Source organism: Hypanus sabinus, chromosome 27, assembly GCF_030144855.1.
Source record: "Hypanus sabinus isolate sHypSab1 chromosome 27, sHypSab1.hap1, whole genome shotgun sequence".
NCBI lineage: Eukaryota > Metazoa > Chordata > Chondrichthyes > Myliobatiformes > Dasyatidae > Hypanus > Hypanus sabinus.
The window spans coordinates 22,735,170-22,755,723 of record NC_082732.1 but is presented as its reverse complement, the minus strand read 5'-3'; the positions used below and the strand labels follow the sequence as shown (position 1 = coordinate 22,755,723).

The 20,554-nt window shown below is 38.7% G+C and overlaps 1 protein-coding gene across 2 annotated transcripts in view; it reads left to right on the top strand.

The window, feature by feature from the left end:
- Positions 1-19,510, top strand: part of plekhm2 (pleckstrin homology domain containing, family M (with RUN domain) member 2) — a 57,011-nt gene extending 37,501 nt beyond the window's left edge. For both annotated transcript variants that reach the window (XM_059951933.1, XM_059951932.1), the window contains 7 exons: positions 2,944-3,076; positions 4,905-5,095; positions 7,226-7,291; positions 8,861-9,020; positions 9,832-10,011; positions 11,221-11,331; positions 13,230-19,510. In XM_059951933.1, coding sequence (XP_059807916.1) covers positions 2,944-3,076; positions 4,905-5,095; positions 7,226-7,291; positions 8,861-9,020; positions 9,832-10,011; positions 11,221-11,331; positions 13,230-13,367 — 979 coding nt within the window. In that variant the 3' untranslated portion in view covers positions 13,368-19,510. The remainder of the gene's footprint in view (positions 1-2,943; positions 3,077-4,904; positions 5,096-7,225; positions 7,292-8,860; positions 9,021-9,831; positions 10,012-11,220; positions 11,332-13,229) is intronic.
- Positions 19,511-20,554: the final 1,044 nt, after the last annotated feature.

Below are 20,554 nucleotides of genomic sequence, written 5' to 3'. Positions count from 1 at the left end.
GGAACACCAGATGTGGAGTGAGTGTAGTTATTTCCTTTTGTTCAAGAGCCTGATGGTTGAATAGTGACTGTTCTTGAACCTGGTGGTGCGAGTCCTGAGGCACCTGTATCTTCTACCTGATGGCAGCAGCAAGAAAGGAGTAACAGTTAATTTGACAAGTACTCATTCTTTTTATGTTGTATCTTTCTCTCCTCTGCAGAGCCTGTTGATCATAGGTTCAAACAAAATACTTATTGTATCTGGGTAAGGTGGTCATGTAGCCATATTTTTAAATAATACTTTAGTTGAAATTGTGTTTGTAACAAAGTAAATACTGTCTAACTACTCATTATTCTCCACTGCGGTGTTAATTTCTAATTTTAGCTGATCTTATCCAGAACCACAATAGGTACTTTTCTGCCTCTTGAGCCAGTTCTAACACCTTACACAATCTACTGAAATCAATGCTAAACTTTTGTCTGTGTGGGTGTGGAGGGAGAAAAGGTTGAGAATCAGACTCGATTGTGTTGTTGTCCATAACCATAATAATCCATCTACTCAAGTGTAGGCTTGTACAGTCCACTTGATGGGTATCAGAAGGTAGCTGTTCTAGTAATTAGTACAGCTGCAGTAATACTTTACATTAGTGGTCGCCAACCAGGGTTGATCTTTAAGACTTTCCAGTAGATCCGGAAAAAAATAAATACGTAAGTACTGTTGTAATGTGAGTATTATAAAAATAAGTAATATTAATTAGGATAATGGTAATATAGCAATACTCCCGCTACAGAAAGCTGTTTGTAAAAAGAGGTTGTTTCCGAAGTTGCGAGGTTTTACTTCTGTTCGGGGTTGAAGGCCCAGCAATCGTTTTTCACAAAACGCGCTGCTCAAAATAAGGCTGCTATTGAAGCATCATTTCATGTAAGTCACCTTTTGGCTAAACACAACAGGCCTTTTACAAATGGCGATTTATTCAAGGAAGCAATGGCTGTTACCGCAGAGACTGTTTTTAATGACTTTAAAAACAAAAACAACATCAAAACCACAATACATAATATACCGCTTGGCCCTGCAACAGTGACAAGGAGGGTAGAGTCACTGTCAGAGGACATGGATCGACAAGTGTTAAAGGACTTATCACTGTGAATATTTTTCACGACAGTTCGATGAATCCCTGGATGTAATGCAAACAGCTCAGCTTGTATTTGTGAGAATGGCTTTCTAGGATTTTACAACAAAGGAGGACTTCCTCACTCTTTTGCCATTAAAGGAGAGAATGAGAGGTGAGGATATTTACAATGAGTTTTAAAAATATATCTGTGAACATGACATCCCCATTCATAAACTGGTGGCAATTACTACTGATGGGGCCCCAGCAATGTGCAGTGTGCGCATTGGATTTATAGCACTGTACCGTAATGACCCTGATTTTCCTGACTTCCTGGATTATCGCTGTTTGATTCATCAGCAGTCCTTGGCTGGGAAGGTCGTAGACTTTTCTCATGTAATGACACTGGTGGTCAAATTGATAAACTTGATTCAAGCAAAAGCACTTCAGCACCGCTTATTCAAGGTGTTATTAGATGAGCTCGATGCCGCTTACAGAGATATAATTCTTCATGCTGATGTTCGGTGGTTGAGTCGCAGCAAAGTGCTGCAACGATTTGTTAACTTGCTACCTGAGATAAAAGACTTTTCTGTCGACAAGAAACGAGGAGCACGAGGAACTGTCAGATGATGCGTGGCTACTGGATTTAGGGTTTCTGACAGACCTAATGGCTGAATTAAACGCACTTAACAACGAACTCATGGGAAAAGACCGACACCTGCCCCACATGATGCGCAGTTTAAGGCCAAGTTCGGTGTTTGGATTTCAAATTTAAAGAACAGGAGGCTGACACACTTTCACAACTTGGAGAAAATGTTACAGGCCATCAAGGAAAAAAATGCTTTTTACCCTGAGCAATACTGTGCTTACCTAGACAAACTGGCAATAGAGTTCAATCGATGTTTTGGGGAGTTAAACGTCATGAAAGATATTGTTGCATTTGTTTCAAACCCATTTCTGCCAATCAATAAAGAAAAGATAGCAGCCAAATTCCAGTAAGTATTTGGTGTGCCAAGTGATACGGAAATGGAAATAATTGATTTGCAAAATGACACCGAGCTTAAAGCAAGATCAAGGGACGGTGACTTCTGGGGGCTCGTCAGCAGGGAGAAGTTTCCTCATCTCACTATGTGTGCACTAAAAGTCAGTGCCTACTCTGGGTCAACTTATCTGTGTGAAATAGCAATTTCACAGATGAAAATTATTAAATCTAAGTACAGGAGCTGTCTTATTGACAGCCACCTCACAGATTGTCTCAGACTGGCTGTCTGCAGTTATGAGCCAAATTTCAGGGAACTAGCAGAAAGTATTCAGCCCCAGTCGTCACACTGAGTGCAACAGTCAATTTTTATTCATTTATTTTTCATGTTGAAATAAAATTAAATAATGAAACTTAGAATTAAAGGTATGAAGTATTGTAATATTCTTAAAGAAAGACAGCTATGGCCTGTTTGATATGCTCGTCACAGTGTTTTCTTGGTTGACTTAATTTGAAAGTTTGACAAAAGCATTTTATGTAATTCAAATACAATTAGCTCAAATAAAAGGCCTCAAGTTGGAAGTACGATCTGAGCTGTTTTTTCTCTAAATAATTTAGTAGGTAGATCTTGCCTTTTACTAAGGCCGAGGTAGGGGATCTTGGGCTTAAAAAGGTTGGTGACCCCTACATTAATAGGCCAAATCTTCAAGATGGGAGAAGGAATCTGAGTATAAAAGAATTAATTAAAGAAACATATCAGTGGAGTGATGAAAATGTACTTGTCATATTATAGGTACAGTACGTTCCTAGAACTTGGACTTTTCAAGTCAAGTTTATTTTGTCACTAATTATCCAGTAATTTGTTTCTTATCTATAGGTTTTTCCTCACTGCTTTGCGATCTGCTATGATTAAAGGCTGCAGGGAGCCCCCATATCCCAGTATCCTTATGGATGCCACCATGCAGAAACTGGCTCTGACCAAATTTGTGGCCCAAGAATCAAGTTGTGAGGTAATATGGTGATTGCAAGGTTTTTCTGTGTGATTGTTAAGCTGGAAATACATGTTCTCTGTTAAACCATTTGGTACATTGATGAGCATGTCTGGTCATTTGAGGTGAGGATGGAGCAATCCACAGGCGTAGTTCCATTTAGTCAAGGATGAAACACTAATCGCTTGACCAACTTAAGCAACATGAGAGGAGATGAGGTAAGAGAAATGAGGGACACCATTGAGGAAATGAGATAGGCAAGAAATATTCATGTGGTATTAAAACATAGTATTCAATGTCCTGCCCTTTTTTTTAGAGGAAATGACAGCAAGTATGTATAGAATGTTTTAATGATGAAAATTTTAAAATACTGAAAGTCTGAAATAAAACCAGAAAATACTGGTTATCTGTCATCTATGGAAAGAGATACAGAGCTAATGTTTCTGTTCAAAGACGCTTCAAAACAAGGTAAGAGTAAAACAGATTAGTTTTAAATTGCTCACGGAATGAGGACAATATTAACAAGGTTAATATCGCAGGGCGAAGTTGGGTTTCTGAGGGCTATTGACGGAATAATGTGGTTGAATGTGTTAATAAGGATAGTTTCAGAGAAGTATAAACAAATGTTGTGAAATGTTAAGGGAAAATACAAAACAACATAAATTCTGCAAAATGTAACTGTAGATACTGCCTAAGCAGGTCAGGTTTTGCTCATGGTTTAAGAAGAATTGAGCAATTCTACCATCTTTGTCAGGATTCCATCACACACTTCTTTCTCTCCACATTCCAAAAGGACATTACGACTCCCAGTTTGGTCTTCTGTTTCCACCAAACACTTATCGTCATATTTTCATATACAACCTCAGGCAATTCAATGCCTGCCCAGTACCTCTTCCTAGCATCTATGGACTCGGAACAATTCTTTCAGGGGAAGCAATGGTTCAATTGCATTTCCAATCTAATGTGCTGTGTTTGGCGCTCAAAATATCTCTTCTGTGTTGGGGAAATCAAATGCAGATTAGTCACGTAATTTGTGGAACACCTGCATTTATTCTGCAGGGACTGTCCTGTAATCCCTAGCACCTTCCATTTTAATTATCCTTTCCACTTCCACCTCTGAGAAGTCTGTTATTAGCTTCCTGCACTATTGTAACAAGGTCCAATAGAAGCTTAATGAATAACACTTACATCTGGGTGCTGTGCAGTCTTCTGGATTCAACATTAAATTCAACTGCTCTTCAGCCAATTCTGTTACCAAGAAAGAAAATAAGTTCTGCTCAGTAATCCCTACAGTTCTGCATTTCCCATCCATTACATTTATTTAGCTGCCTTCATCTCTCTGCTTCTGTTCATGATATTTCTCTGTAGTTTTCCTTATTAACCCATTAAGCAGATTTCTTCATCAAATCTTATCCCTATGCAACCCTGACCTCGCCCTATTAGTGGTATACTCTTCATCCTATCCATCTCTCTCTATCCTCTTAGCAAGTTATAAACTTATTTTTTCTCTTTCCCAGTTCTGAAGCAGGCTCTTTAACCCGAAATGTTTGCTTCTTTTTCCACAGGTGCTGCCTGATCTGCAGCATGACTTTTCTGTACTTGATCTTGATTTTGACAAGTCCATTGGGGGGGGGGGGGGGAAAGAAGGACGGAGTATAGTGTGTGTATTTACAAGTGAGAGGGGAACAGAAGTTGATGATAAATGAAGTGGGGAAACGAGTTGAGGAAAAGGATTATTCAGCAGTATCATTTTCAACAAGTTAAATGAAAATTATATTCGTCATCTTAACCTGTTTTCCAACAATGTTTCAGCTGCTGCTATACCTAATTCTGGTTGATGTGTTTGCAGGTATCTGACGTCACCATCCACCTCTACAGTTTGATTCACTGGGAGGATCCCATGGATGTAACAGCAGGGCCTCAGAAGAACCTCTACATGACTGTTGCAAATGCAGTTACAAAAGAAGGAATTCTACATTACAGGGCTGGTACCAGCTACCTGGGCTCCCCTATCTGGAAGCCCTCTTATGTAGTACTCAGGTGTGGCATTGTCAATTTTTCTTATAGCTTTGGGGGGGGGGGGGGGGGTGTCTGTACACTTACATATGAAACAAGGTTTTTCTAAAATTTTTCCAGCGATAGATATTTACACTCAGTACATGCTGTATAAAACTCAACCATTGAATTTGAATGATTCTCACTGAAACTGGTTCTCAAGGAAACATGCAAAATACTGACAGTAGGCTTAGGCTGGCTGTAACAAGGATGTTCCCCCCCCCCCCCCCCCCCGATTGGGGGTGGTTCTAAAACAGGGGTCACAGGCTGTGGATAGATGGTGGGGCAAAGAAAATAAATTTTCTGAGTCAGAATGGTGAATAAAGGTGGAGGGGGCCAGGCTAGATGAATATATTTAAAGAGGAGATTGATTTCTAGACACAAAGTATCAACTCATGGGGGAGTCAGTAGGAATATAGTACTAAGAATGAGGATCTGTATGATCATTCAGAAGAATGGAGCAGATTTAAACTGAACTCCCTGTTCCTGCTCCTATTGTCGAGTTTCTATCTAAAATATGCCCAAATTAAGGGTCTCAGCCCAAAACATCGACTGTACTCTTTTCCAGAGATGCTGCCTGGCCTGCTGAGATCCTCCAGCGTTCTTGTGTTTTGCTATTTTTTTCTGTCCTCTGTTTCTGAAAGCAGTGTTGCTGGGTGTGAATATTTGACTGATCGTTGTCATCATTATATGCCATGACATGGGTGATCGTGGTCTTGACCATGATTGTTCTTGGCAAATTTTTCTATGGAATTGGTTTGCCATTGCCACCTTCTGGGCAGTGCCTTGACAAGACGGCTGGCCCCAGCCATTATCAATACTCGCCAAAGACAGTCTGCCTGGCTTCAGTGGTCGCATCACCGACTAATGATATGCACCAGCTGCTCATACGGCTATCCACCACCTTCTCCCATGGCTTCACGTGATCAGGGGGCTAAGCAGGTGCTACATCTTGCCCAAGGGTGACCTGCAGGCTAGCAGAGGGAAGGACTACCTTACACTTCCTTTGGTAGAGACCCTGCCACCCAATTTGACCAGTACCCTTCCAAATAACTGTACTTAATGCAAAAGCCAAGGCAAGCTGTGCAAATATTTAAGTGTATATTTACCATTAGCTGTGAGTACTCTAAGGTAATCTAGTATAAATCAGAATTAACTTTTATAATTTGTTATTGTGGCTATGGGTGATATTGGCAAGGCATCTGAAATAAAAATTGTTGTAGACTTTGAATTCAAGGGGACATAATTTTAAGGTGACTAGAGAAAAATATGGGGTGGGGGTTGGCAGAGGTAATTTCTTCACACACTGTGGTTGGTATATGTAAAACTGCCAGGGGCAGTGGCAGAGGTCAACGTGTACATTAGGGACATTTAAGGAACTCTTAAGAAAGGCACATGGATGATAGAAAAATGGATGGCTATGTTCGAGGGAAGGGCTAGGTTGATCTTGGAGTGGGCTTTAAGGTCAGCATGACAGTGTAGGGCCTGTAATGTTATTATGTTCTTAATTCCTGTAGTCCTTGTGGTAATGCTCCCACAATAGGGTCAAGTAGAGAATTTCAAATTTTTGACCAAATGTCTGATTTTTTTTCTTGAGTCCCATATGGAGTGTGAGTTTCTAGACGATGGCATTCCAACAGCATTGTTGTTCTTATCAGTATTTTCCTCAAATGAGCCACTGAAGGTAGAGACCATTTTAAATCAATAGCAATTGTTATTCTTGGGTCAGCCAATGTGCTGTACATTGTTTTTCTGTCCTGCTGTGGCTCTTTACCAAAGCTGCACCTCGGCTGATTTCATCCTCATTTCATATCATGTTGGCAATGTTCAGCTGAGGTAAGCTGTTCCAAAACTCCACCTAAACCATTGCTTTATGATTTCACTAACTTAAGAGGAAATTATAGATGCTGTGACACAAAATGGTGTTGATACTAATTCAGATTCTTACCATGGGAGTAAATATTAGTCTGTTAATTGGACATCAGTTGAAATATTTTGTGTGAAGAGATTGGCTTGGGAGAGATGTTATAAGTTGCCCAACCCCAGCCAGTATTTGAATGAAGTAGTTTGCAGTCTGTGCTGTTACACTTATTAAGGCTTTCTTTTTATCTGCAGCAATGGCATCCTCTATCAGTATCCAGACAAGATAGATGTAATGCCACTCTTGTCAGTAAACTTGGCGTAAGTACATGTGTGGAAACATAGTTGTTTCCATTTGCCTGCTCTTTCCTTTCTCCCTCCCTTAACTTGTCTATTAATGCATCTGAGAGACCAGTACCGCAGGCTGCCTTTGCCCACATTTCTAATCAACACAAATGAACCAAGTCTAACTGTTAACGTGTTAATTCATGATGTTAAAAATCAGACTAAGCCTGTCCTTGCTATCCTGCATTTGTGTACTTTAGCAACAACTGATTTCTCAGCTTCATATCACCAGTATTAACATTTTGTGTATCATATTTCAAGCCTAGATTTGCAGAGTTCCACTGGGACAGTGTATTTGATGTCTGGGTTACTGGAATATTGTGTTTTTGTATATTATTGCAATTTCGCTCTCAGTTGTGCTCAGCCGTTTTCACTGGGATGGAACCCATTGGCTTCAGGTTAGAAGTTAAAGGATGAACAAGAATTTAAAACCCCAGAATTTATAAAATCCTCTCAAGGGCATCTTTCAGCCCAGGAACGTTCTGTTTCGTCAACAAGCCTAGTTGAAGAAAAGTTAACATTTGGATTTGAATGCTTGATAGATGTAATTTATACAGACTTGCAGAAGCTATTGTCAAGATTCCCACTTGGTTGCTAACAAAGAAAAGCATAAAATTAGATAAAATCAGTGAAATGAGTATGAGGTAGGCAGTAGAGTAGGAATGTAAATTCCTTCACTGGTTGACTGCACTAGTGGTGATCCTTATGGTATCCATATTGTGGTTACAATATTTTTACTGTCTTTGTCACTTGATTGAAAGCATATATCCAAGTTTGTTAATAACACTGAGTATGTACCACAAGTGATGTAGTTGGGAGCAAAAAGTTACATGTTACGTATCAGATGAAGAACTAACTGATGGACTGCAGTGTAGAAAGATAGAAAGTCACCACTTTAGAGGCTGAAAATAGAATAATGTTTTCTGGTAAGTAGTAAATTAGATCTTATGGCAGGAGATGATGAAATTGAAAAAGACAACTAAATAAAACTAGCAAAGTGCACTTAACAAGTACAAAAAATGAAGACTTTTATTTTGAAATGGGATCAAAGAAACAATGGGGCAGTATCAACCAGCTGGAGCACCTTGTTCATTTTGAGTAGTTCATTTCAAATAGATGCACGCTTGGCAATGTAGTCCAAATTCCCTGAACTTAAAGCAATTTCTTGTGAGAACTAAACTTGCTTACCTTTGAATACAGAAGAGTTAATTAATGTGTTTAAAATCATGATAGAGTAAATAGGGAGAAATTATCACCTCCAGTTAGAATCCAGAACAAGATTGTATAATTTGTAATTAAAGCTGAGCTAATTTGAGATTCAGAAAGCACTTCATCACCTAAAGGACAGTAGAAGATTCTAAACCCCCCTTATCTATGCACAAACAAAAACGTAAAAAGCTGATTTGAATACTTCAGTACTGAAATTGCTGGTTTTTATTGAGGTTGTGGAGCCAAGGTGCACACAGCAAGGCCAAGTGGAATGCTGAAGCTAATTGTACAACGTCAAAAGGCTTATGTGTGCCTGTTTCATCGTTTATGCTGTAGTGGAGAGCAGTGCGGAGGGTGCCGAAGGTCGAGCACTACAGAGCGCCCCCACACATTCCAAGTGATTCTGACAGAACGGCTTGCTTTGGAACTCAGTGCTGAGAATGAGGAGGAGATGGCCGACTGGATGCAGCACCTTTGCCAGGCAGTGTCCAAAGGGGTATGTGAACATGGAGCTGCAGTGCAACTACAGCTACAAGATGCATGGTGCTTACAATTATGTTGAATAAGAAGTTCCATTCTTCACTTTTTGTATTGCTTAGCTTAATCTTGTAGCAGTTTGATGCCTTTCTATGTGGTGGGGTTACATATTTTACCTGCAAATGGCCAGCCCCCTACTAATTAGATTCACAGAATGGCTTGTTGCTCTAGGCCACTCATCTTAGCCAGCATTTCTTGGAGCACTCTTTAAGTTCTGTCCATCTTCAAAAAGCATCTTCAGCTGTATTTATTTTGTTCTTTCCATTGTAAAGGTGGTGAGGAATAGGCTTTAAAGCCTGTTTATGGTCAACCATAGTCATATGGAATAACTTTTAAAATAATCACTTGCACCCTATTGATATTGAGTTCTTAAAGCATTCACCATCTGTGAAATTGTAGACATAATCTTGACTCTTAATTTGAGATTGTCTTATATGCACAGCAGAATTAGTCTTTTATTGTTTTAAATATTTACAAATCCACCAGTGTATAGGAAGCTGACTGCACATGCTGTAGTGAGAATGGGTCTGTGTGTCCAACAAGCAATTATGATATTGCCAACACCATTAATATGTTGGTGTACAGAATTCATGACAAATTTCATCCTTGTGTAGCAGAGGACTGAATAATCAATCCTATCTGCCATACAAGGATTAACCATTGTATCCTACACTGATGAATGTTTGCTGTTGGCTAAAAATAGAAACATAAGTCTTTAGAATTTTCCTGTTGGTATTCTGTCTGTTTTAATGCTTTAATTGTTTTGTCAGATTGTACCCCAGGGTCTTGTACCCTCTCCATGCATCCCATGCTGCCTTGTTGTGACAGATAGAATGGTCCTTACATGTCATGAAGATGCTCAGACCAATTTCTTCAGATTATTGGGCAGCACTGAGCTAATGAATGTCAGTAGTGTGTCCATTGCCCCCAGCAGGGAGTACTGTCTGATGGTAAGTAAGACTCTACTGCTGTTTGGCTAATCTTTTTTGAACATTTCCCTTGGCAGATTTTTTTTAAGCGTTGCTGAAATTGGTTAATTTTTTAGCACGTGTCCTTGATCCACCATGTGAGTACTCCAGTGAACGGAGCAGTGAACGACTACAAAATTGTATTGACTTTATTACTTACATCCTTCACATACATGAGGAGTAAAAATCTTTACGTCTCCATCTAAAAATGCAACATGCAATTTATAGTAATTTATAATAAATAGTATGTACAACAGTCAATATAACATAAAAATAAATTTTTATCAGCATGAATTAATCAGTCTGATGGCCTGGTTGAAGAAGCTGTCCCGGAGCCTGTTAGTCCTGGATTTTATGCTGCGGTACTGTTTACTCAGGTCTCCAATGATCCTTGGGGCCCCTTTTACACCTGTTTTAAAAAAAACGGACAATGTTGTATCAAAGTTCCAGAGGTTTTGAGGTTGTCGGCCTCTCTGATTTCAGCCTCTTTTATGGTCTGTATCAGCTATGGAGACTAACATGAATTTGTTCTGTGAACTGTGTTTGTCTCTTGGTGGCAGCTGGAGGGCAGTTCAGGATTCCGGGCCCATTCTCAAATATCAATCTTCTGTTTCAAATCAGTTTTTATCACAACTTGCCATAAAAGAAATTGTAGGCAGCCTTGCATTGAGGCTTAAAGACATTATGTCACCATGGTATCAGTATTTATTAACATGTAGTAACTCCTTGATTTGACTAATGCCAGCTATTGTAATTCAGTCAGTCAAGAGACTTATATCTGAATATGCTGTCTTACTAGTAATGATGTTAAAGAAAATAACAGCCAGGAATATTTTAGTCCTTTGCCTGTAGAAGTGAGAAATGGGCTAATTGCTAATATAGATGTGATGAAGCAGACTAGACGGGCAATCGCACCAACAAAGATAGTAGTACTTTGTTCTGGAATATCAGGAATGGTGTAGAGCAATCAGCTGCTTGATACGGCCCTTCCAGATCTGTATTCTAACTTCCATTAACTGCTTAATAGGAATGTATGTCAAAAGGTTTAAAATATACCATATGAAAAATTTTGTTTCCTACATTTGTTCTGTTATCAGTCCGAATTCGCTTGCATTTGAAAAGGTAATTTGATTGTTGTTTTTGCACAGCATCTTCTGATATTTAAATCCCATTTATTGCATTGTGTTGTAGGAGCTAGCTGAAGGTCAGAAAACTCTTCCTTGGTTCCTGTACTTTAGTTGTACTGAGGAGCTGCAGCGCTTTCTAGCTGCATTGAAGGGTGCTTGGAGGAAGATCTTCAAGGTGAGCTAGAACTATGCGTGATACCTTATGTCAGTATAAATGCCAACACCCTTTCTCACAAAGACTTGGTTCTGTTTTTGTGTTATGAACTTGAAAGTTTTCTGCCTGGGTTGACATGGATGAATTGGCCCAATTGTTTCTGTGCTGCTTAACAATCTGCCTCAATGTCAGCAGATGAATGTGTCATGTGGGGTGGTGCTGAGCTATTAATATCAATTCAGTTTTGTTGTAATAAATTATCAGCTGATCTCTGCTAAGATAACTGGGGCTTCAATTAGCTAACTTTTTGCATAATAGTGATATAGACAGCCAAGATTCTTATAGTGATTGCTTTTCAGTAAATATAGAATGTACCTATATCAGGATAGGAGGGGACAATATGCTGCCCTCTCTGAATATCCTGTCATTACTGTAGCTTATTGGTGAAACCAATATACATTGACATAGTGGAAAACCTTCCTATTGCAGGCCATTCATGGAGATCATTTTAAAATGTTAGAGGTAGTAGAAAGGGTAAACAATAAAAGAATGCAGTATTAACAGGGAAGTGCAGTGCCAGTGGACAATAAGATGCAAATACCCTGATGAGGTAGATTGAGAGGTCAAGAGTTCATCTTTATCATACAAGAGGCCTCTAGTCAAGTCAAGTCATTTTTATTGTCATTTCGACCATAACTGCTGGTACAGTACATAGTAAAAATGAGACGTTTTTCAGGATCATGGTGTTACATGACACAGTACAAAAACTAGACTGAACTACGTTAAAAAAAAACGAGGATAAAAACCGCACAATAACTACACTAGACTACAGACTTAACCAGGACTGCATAAAGTGCACAAAACAGTGCAGGCATTACAATAAGTAATAAACAGGACAATAGGGCAGTAAGTTGACAGTCCAGGCTCTGGGTATTGAGGAGTCTGATAGCTTGGGGGAAGAAACTATTACATAGTCTGGTCGTGAGAGCCCAAATGCTTTGATGCCTTTTACCAGACAGCAGGAGGGAGAAGAGATTGTGTGAGCGATGCGTGGGGTCCTTCATAATGCTGTTTGCTTTGCGGATGCAGCATGTAGTGTAGATGTCCGTGATGGCAGGAAGAGAGACCCCGATGATCTTCTCAGCTGACCCCATTATCCACTGCAGGGTCTTGTGATTTGAGATGGTGCAATTTCCGAACCAGGCAGTGATGCAGCTGCACAGGATGCTCTTGATACAACCCCTGTAGAATGTGATGAGGATTTGGGGTGGGAGATGGACTTTCCTCAGCCTTGAGAGTCTTGTAATAGTGGGATAGAAGCTGACCTTGATTCTGGTGGTGTGTTTTCAAACTTTTGTATTTTCTCCCAAAAGGGGAGAAAGGAGAATGTTTGGGGTGAGAGGGGTCTTTATCTACACTTCCTGCTGCCCATGAAAGAAGCCAATGTAATCAGTCCATGGAAGGGAGGCCAGTTTTCGTGATGCACTGAGCTGTATCTACAATTCTCTGAAATGCTTGTGTTCTTGGGAAGAGAAATTGCCATGCCAAGCTGTGATGCTTCTGGATAAAACTTAAGGGTTAACTGGGACATGTTGAATTTCCTTAGCCTTCTGAGGAAATAAGGGGCTGGAGTGTACAGTGTTGGATCAGAACATCCTATCAATATTTACACCCAGGAACTAACTTGAACTAAAGTATTAAGGCTCATGCCTGAATAACGAATACTTGGCTGGGGGCACTGTAGGAAAGCCCACAACTATGATGTGTTATTATAGTACAAGGCACTACTTTCAAGTGAGAATAAAGTCTGAAACTCTGTTGAGACTCATTCCTAAAGCCCAAGTAAATCTGGAAAATGAGCACTTAATATTTGTTGATAGTTCCTCTGTGTTTCATGCAGACTTTTTTTTAAAATTTAGGTTGATCTGCCTCAAAAGTCACTTCAGGACCCTTCCATTCGTAATAAATGCGATGATGCTGTCACACTTATTCGTACTACCTGGCAGCGAAGCGACAGTTTATCTAGAGGGCGCAGTGAGCGCGATCCATGGTGTTGAAAACACTCACGCCTGAAGCACGGCATGAGAATGCTTGCTGCCCCTCTGGATGTTGCGTGTAGCATTTTGCACAATGTTAGTGGATTTGAACATACTGCAAGAGAATGTAAAGGAATTAATACAAATATACAAGGAAAAATTCTCTGAAGAAAACCCACCCATGAATTTTTCAGAATGCCTCAACGTTATAAATAATTGAAAGCAGTTAAGGGAATGGAAACCTGCCCACTGAGGTGGGTAACAGATGTGACACTCAGTCCAGATTTGGAAATGTACATATTGATCATTTTTGCTCCTCCACTTAATAAATATCCTATCTCTTAGAAGTTGTATTCTTGCAACATGAGTGTCTGCTTTTGAAAGAATTTTTTTGGAGAGACTTTGGAACAAAACAGATATTTCTTCACAACAAGGCAGATCTTTCCTGCTGGGGGGAAAATGAATGGGCCAAGATTGAGGGAGCACAGGAAAAAAATATGCTGCTACTTTGAAGGAGACATCTGTTTTTCTAAAATGGTGCAATGTGACTTGGTCAATATCCTTGTATGTCAGGCTCTCTGCACCAGCTTTGACCTGTAGTTGTGAAAAGTCTTGTCTGCAGGTTTTAGTTTCTTCAGAAGCAATTGTGATCCTGAAGAACTGACCAAAAAGATTTGGGTATCATCTGATGCATGCATAATTGCATGGAGGACTTTCAAAAAATTTTATAGAAAGACTTATTCATTTTGGTATATTATTTAGATTGACTGCACATCAACCACTTTTTGGTGGCTAAATAATTTTGGGTTGTGCAAAGCCCTGAAGTCAGTGTCTCTAGTGGCTCCTTTGTGACTTCCTTCCTACTAAGCTGGAGAATCTTGCACAAGAGATTTTACGATTAACAGGAATCCTGTGGACTATAACTCATGTCTTCATACCTGATCATGTAACCATAGTGCACCCTTCAAACTGCAGGGTATTATATCGAATAATGCTGTTTGAATGCAAATCTTCGATGAGGTGTTGGGTAGACGTGAACAGATTTGTTACTGGGTAACATCAGCCTTAGACTGAAAGCCCTTTTACTGCTCAGTCATTTGAAAAGAGCTGTGTGTAAGAAATTGTAAGCAGGCTAAAGTTGAATGAAAACACAAATGGCAGTAGATGCTGGAAATCTGAAATAATAAAAACAAAATGCAGGGAATACTCAGCAGGTAAATCAACATCTGTGGAGAGAGAAGCAATGTTAATGTTTTGATAGTGACCATCAAAATGAAATGTTAATGCTGTTTCTCTATTTACGTGCTGCATGACATACTGAGTATTTCCAGTCTTTCCTATTTATTAACTGTTGGTAATCTGTATCTTGAGGTAGATGGTGTAATTTATCACCTACATATGAATCCAGAGTTTCCTCCAGTTTTTCCAAAATGGTTTAGTCAACTAAAGTTGCATTGCCAGTCTGGAAGTGGCTATGCTGTTGGTAGTGTAATAATGTTCAACTCCATTTAAGAACCACTCTTCTGGATGAGCAGTGTTCGGAGCAGCATGTCTGAAAGGCAGATCAATGGTTTCTTGGATGGAGGTGACAAGTGGGGCCGCATTAAGCTATACAAATCACAGGACCCATATTCATCCTTAAAACTAACTCTCAGCCGGTAATTACCTGTGTAATATAACCGTACAGAATTCTCATTTTATAAATGCATTATATATTGCACGTCCCCACTTCATGGCAATGGGTCAATATTGCATTAACTTTTTGTAGATCAGCTGCCTCTTCATGTGATCTGAAGTTACAGCCTCTAAATCTTTGTTTTATTTTCAATTTCTGTTATTCTAGATAGTTTTCAATCTATAAAGTCAGGTGGTTGCAAATGAGAATTTTTTTGCAGTGTAGTGAGTGTTTGTCTCTATGTACGAGTATATTGTGCAGCCTGACAGAGGTGTACACCTGCTCCATAGTTCAAGACTGCATTCCACTTCCCTTATGAATACAGTGTGAGGTTGACCAGTTGGAGAGCTGCTAAACAGAATCCACCCTGAGTTAGGCTTTCAGTAAATCAGTATCCCAGCAAGACCTAATGCCTATGAAACCCATTCCTTGTCAAAAATCTGAATTTCTTGAAATGTCGCTTTATTAAAAGCCTGTGCCAATGGAATCTGGACCCAGAGTTAGTGTCTAAGGGGAAGCTGTATTCTAGTACAACTCTTGCACCTTTGACCCAAAAATCTATGTAAAAAGTTTGATTTGTGTCTTAATTTTGCTAATCTCTGGTGTCTCTTTTCCCACTGCCCCCTTCCAAATATGTAAATAGGATTAGTGATATCTGGCAATACTTGAGAGAAATCTTAACTCAATGCTTGTAACCGAACCACTGAAACCTGACAATGGAAAGGTCATCTGATCAGCCAACGTCAAAAGCAAAGACTGACCCACAAATAAAAGTTCAAAGTTGTGGTGAGGCAGGAACTGTGGGATGGGTTTACATATGAAATAGGCTGTTACAATAACAAATCCTAATGATAGCAAACACTTTAAAAGAAAAATGAGTATTTTTCAGTCTTTGTATACGAACATGTGGAATGATTGTCAAAGTAGAATAATAGAGGAAATTATTGTGTAGTTGAGAAATCAGGTTTCTTCGACTAGGTCTATAGAATGGATGTTTTTTTATATCTGTACTCGCATATCGACCTAAATTCAAAGTACAAGTTATTTCCACTAACAGCCATCAATACTTCAGCCTGTGTTATACAGATCAAGGTGTTTGCATTTGGTTCTTTGGTTTGGGCAGAATATAGAAATGTGTTGTTGGTTGATGTTTACTAATCATAGTGCAAAAATATACATCTTCCTCATTGCTAAACTGGATCAAATTACGTACATTCAACAACCTTCAGACATGATGAGCAAAACCCTGTCCTATCAGAGCAGGTTTTTTTGAACTTGCCTTTGCATATGTAGATAGTTTTTATTTGTATGCCAAGTTTAAAAGGTAAAGTAGCAACGAAGTACATGCCAGCTAATTACTAAATGTAACAGAGATCTACAGATATGTATCAAATAAAACAAAACCACTAAAAACAAAGGCAAGAAAAATAAGTTGATAAATTCCTCAGAAATCAGGTAGTTAATACCTTTTTGAATGTACCAACATTGGAAGTATGGAAGGACTCCAGACTCTTGAGCTGTATATTAACACTGCAAGTCTCAATGGTTGCAAGAACAGAAATATTCTGGTACATTTCTGCATTTTTAATCTAAGTATGTGACGTATATATAAAAAAAATATAACTTAAACCCTGCTCGGTGGATTGCAGCATCTCCCTATAACCCTGGTGTTGCATTGCAGAAACTGAAATGATGGGTTCAGACTAGAACTGTGACCCACACCAGTAAATGATGTCTTCCACAAGTATTTTCTGTCAGCAGAATAGTTAAATGCTGATTCTACAAAATTCTTGTTATTAATGCTTTTTTACAAACAATGTGAGCTTGAGTAGACTGCCAGAGCTTACTTTCATCTGTTCATCTTTAACGCTTCATTTTGTACTTGTTAAAGCAAGGGAAGTTAGTTATCTGAAATGGAATGCTGTATCAAAGCAGGATATAAGCTTTTGTTGCATGTTCCTGAAGTAGTTTGGGTGATTTTTCAGATACATGGTTTACTAAAATTTTGGTAAAACCCAGAATCTCTCAGGAATTTTATTGACCATAAGTCACATTGTTCACTTAGATGTAAATTGGCAGACATGTAAATTTTACTTTTGGCTTTACTCAGCTGTAAGATGTTTTGTCTGAAAGCCAAATGTCAGCACAGTGATTAAGTATTATATTGCCTTTTGATTGAGATATGGAACCCTGACCCCTCACATCTTCTCAGGTGCATGACATTTTTCAAAGGGAAGGGAGTTTGTGAACTAAACAGTTACTCTTAATCAACACCAGCAAAAGAAAGCTTTACTGGTCATTAATCTCATTGCATTGTGTGATACTTCAGTGTCTAAAAACATGTTCCTCTATTTGGCTACCCTTCCAAGGTCCTGAATTTTCCAGGACTTTTTTTTTGGGACATCCTGAGGCTATGGGGGATAAATGCAATTTATTTCTGCTTTCTTTGAGGAGAGGAGAAGGGAAAATTTGCTGGACAAAAATGGATAATGTGGTTAAAGTGCAATTACAATCTAAAAAATTACTTGTGTAATAGGGCAGGAAAGTAGTATTTCACTGCACAAATTAACTTGGTCTACAGTTATATAAGATTAAAAGATAATTGAAAAAGACTGCTGAAGTAGTTTAGGTCCAGTACATGTTAAGCTCACCCAGTTAGATTGGTTGTTCGTCTGCAGTTAGTTGTGTTCCCATGGTGGTAAAGTTGATGCAATGAACAAAGCTGAGTTCATAATGTAGATCACGTGGTCATGAAGAGAGCAGTTTTCTACTCATACTATCGCGTGTTCAATGTGATATTTCAGAATTTGCCCAGTCCTTTACTGTTCATGTAAGAATTTGTAACATTAGCTGAGGTTTATACCGTGAAGTCTCTCACTACAGCATTGGGTTATCCTCGTACAGCCTCTTGATCATTTTGGTTTGAGAGCCCTTTCTCTGTACTGTTCATTTTCCTTTGGGTAAAATGTGTAATCTAGTTATCTCAATGGCATTTTACATACATTTTTAGATATTCGTGACTTGGATATAAATAACAGATTTCAAAAATACTAATAACAGCATGATTTATGGTCCATTCCGGACTAATGAATCTGTTAAATAAATTTCATTATCGGTGCATTAGACCATGGGAACAACAACGGTAATTCTGAAATACTTACAAGTGCTTTTAAAAAAGGGAGTTGTAAATTTCTTGTACAAAGTGACAGCGTTGCCACGTTTCTATGTGGTTCTGTTTTCTGATGCCACTGGATTGCAAATTTGGCAGTCCAGTGGTGGGATATTTACTAATGTTCTTGGTGGCCCTCACTCTTAACTGAGGTGCTCAGCTAAGCAGTTGGTAGTGGATAATTTAATGCTAAAGTTAGGGTAAGTTGCTGTTCAGAATCTGAGTTGATCTCAGCCTGGTTTCTTATTGCTGCATAGCTAACAAATTGTCCTGCTGTGAGACACGAGGTGAAGTGACGTTAAAATCTTCACATCACCTTTATGATAGGTTCTTCGCTGCATTCTGTATAAGTAAAATGCCTTCTACTGAGTGCAGTACAGTCTGTTTACAGCAAAATAAAGCACGTTACTTTATAGAATAGTTACTTAGTATTTAATCAGACAAACTATGTAACTTGGGTATAGTCCATTATTTACATTTTACAGACTCCTTTAAGACGGGGCAGAGGAGTATGCATTTGCTGTAACTTTCAATATTGAGAGATTTTTCTTTTCTGATTTAACTATAGGGTGTGAAAATATGTAGCTATTGCTTCCTCAGGTTCTGTACCCTCAGTCTCACTATCATTACGGTGAAATGTTAAACATTTACATTACGAAAACTGATGGTCTGAGAAAAGTCAAGTAAAGCTAGTTAAGATCACAATCAAGTGTTTATTTGCCTTTGTATAGAAAATTATGTAAGTTTTGTAAAGTATGTTTTGCTATTTAATACATAAAACACATAATGGATCTAAATCTCAAAGTTGAAAGCAATAATCATGAAGTCATCCTATTAATGATGAATTTGGTAATTTCTCATTTAAATTTTTGAAACTATTTCTGCTCATCTATAGGACAACTGAAAATGGTTATCAAAATTACACAAATTATGTAAGCACTATAAATATCTGTTGTCGAGGAGGCCCAGCCAGTTTCCAGTATTAGGCAAATTAAGCCAGCTTGATTCAGTATTCCTGCCTTTGCAATTATTTTAATATTGATGCATAATAACATTAAAAAGGTACTCTAATTTTGAATGTTACAGCTCTTGCTGCTTAATTAAAACATTAAGTAAACTACAGGTTTTTAAGGAGAAATCACTACTTGCACAATGTCCTCTAACCTAGGTGTAAATTTAATTCAGTGACAGCCTTTGTAAACCCCAATAATTATGTTTAATGATGCATGTTTGGTGTTTGAACCATGTAAATCCAGTGTTTATTGTATATAATAACTTGATGTAAATAGAATGGAATTAATAAAATGGTGTTTGTCTCAATTTTTCCTGGGTTTTTTTGCTATTTCTGCTTTTTGAGAGTTCTTACTATATCAGTGCATTTGACTTTTCCCTCTGATAATTTAATTATCTTGGGATAGCTGGGGCTTTATCGAGGGCTTTTGGTAACTATGGCACAGGCACTGAACTTGGTAAAAGGACTTGCATTTTATATTTATATGGGGTACCAATCTTTTCTGGTCATAAGAATCTCTTGAATTTGAGGAAAAATGCAAAGTTTCTGCCAAATCTGAGATAAAAATCTGAACCGATCCACGCCATCTGACTGTCCCTGAAAGCCCAAAGGCTGTCTGGTGTGGGAAGTGGGAAAGAAAATGGGTTGCATTCAGGGTCTTTCTTCTCCAGGCAAAATGCTGATGCTTGGCACTTTGGTCTGTGTCTATTCGGACAGCAGTTGGTATTGGCATCAACATTCAGAACTAATCCTGAACAGGTGTTTATAAAAGATTTTGGTGTCGTTTAACTCAACTAAAACATTTTATTTCAAAGGAAGTACTTCAACACAAATCTATACTAGTACAAAGTTCATACAAACAAAGGGAAGGGTTTATTTACCCTGTTGCACATTTAGTGTCATGAAAATTCATGGCCCATGTCCACATGTGCAAGAGATTTGGAGGAAGTGGGCTGGAATACCTCTTATCCATAGATTGCAGACTGACTCCTGAACCTAGTTCAAAAGTTCATTTATTATCAAAGTATGTATGCAGTGTACAACTCTGAGATTCGTCTTTCTAGATAGCCACTAAACAAAACCACGGAAGTCAAATCAAGAGAAACATCGATCTCCGCCCCCCCCGCCAACCTCACAAAAAAGACTGGCAACGTGATCATCAACCCTCAAAACCCCCTTCCCTGCACAAAACACAACAAGAACATGACCCACAAATGCCCTTGCCCCACAAAAAAACTAATAAAATGGAACAAGAACCAACCCCAAATGCCTTCCCCTCACACAAAAAAAAGGCAATGAGAAAGAACTGTCGAAAATACAATATAAAAACCATAAGAGACGCCACCAAATGC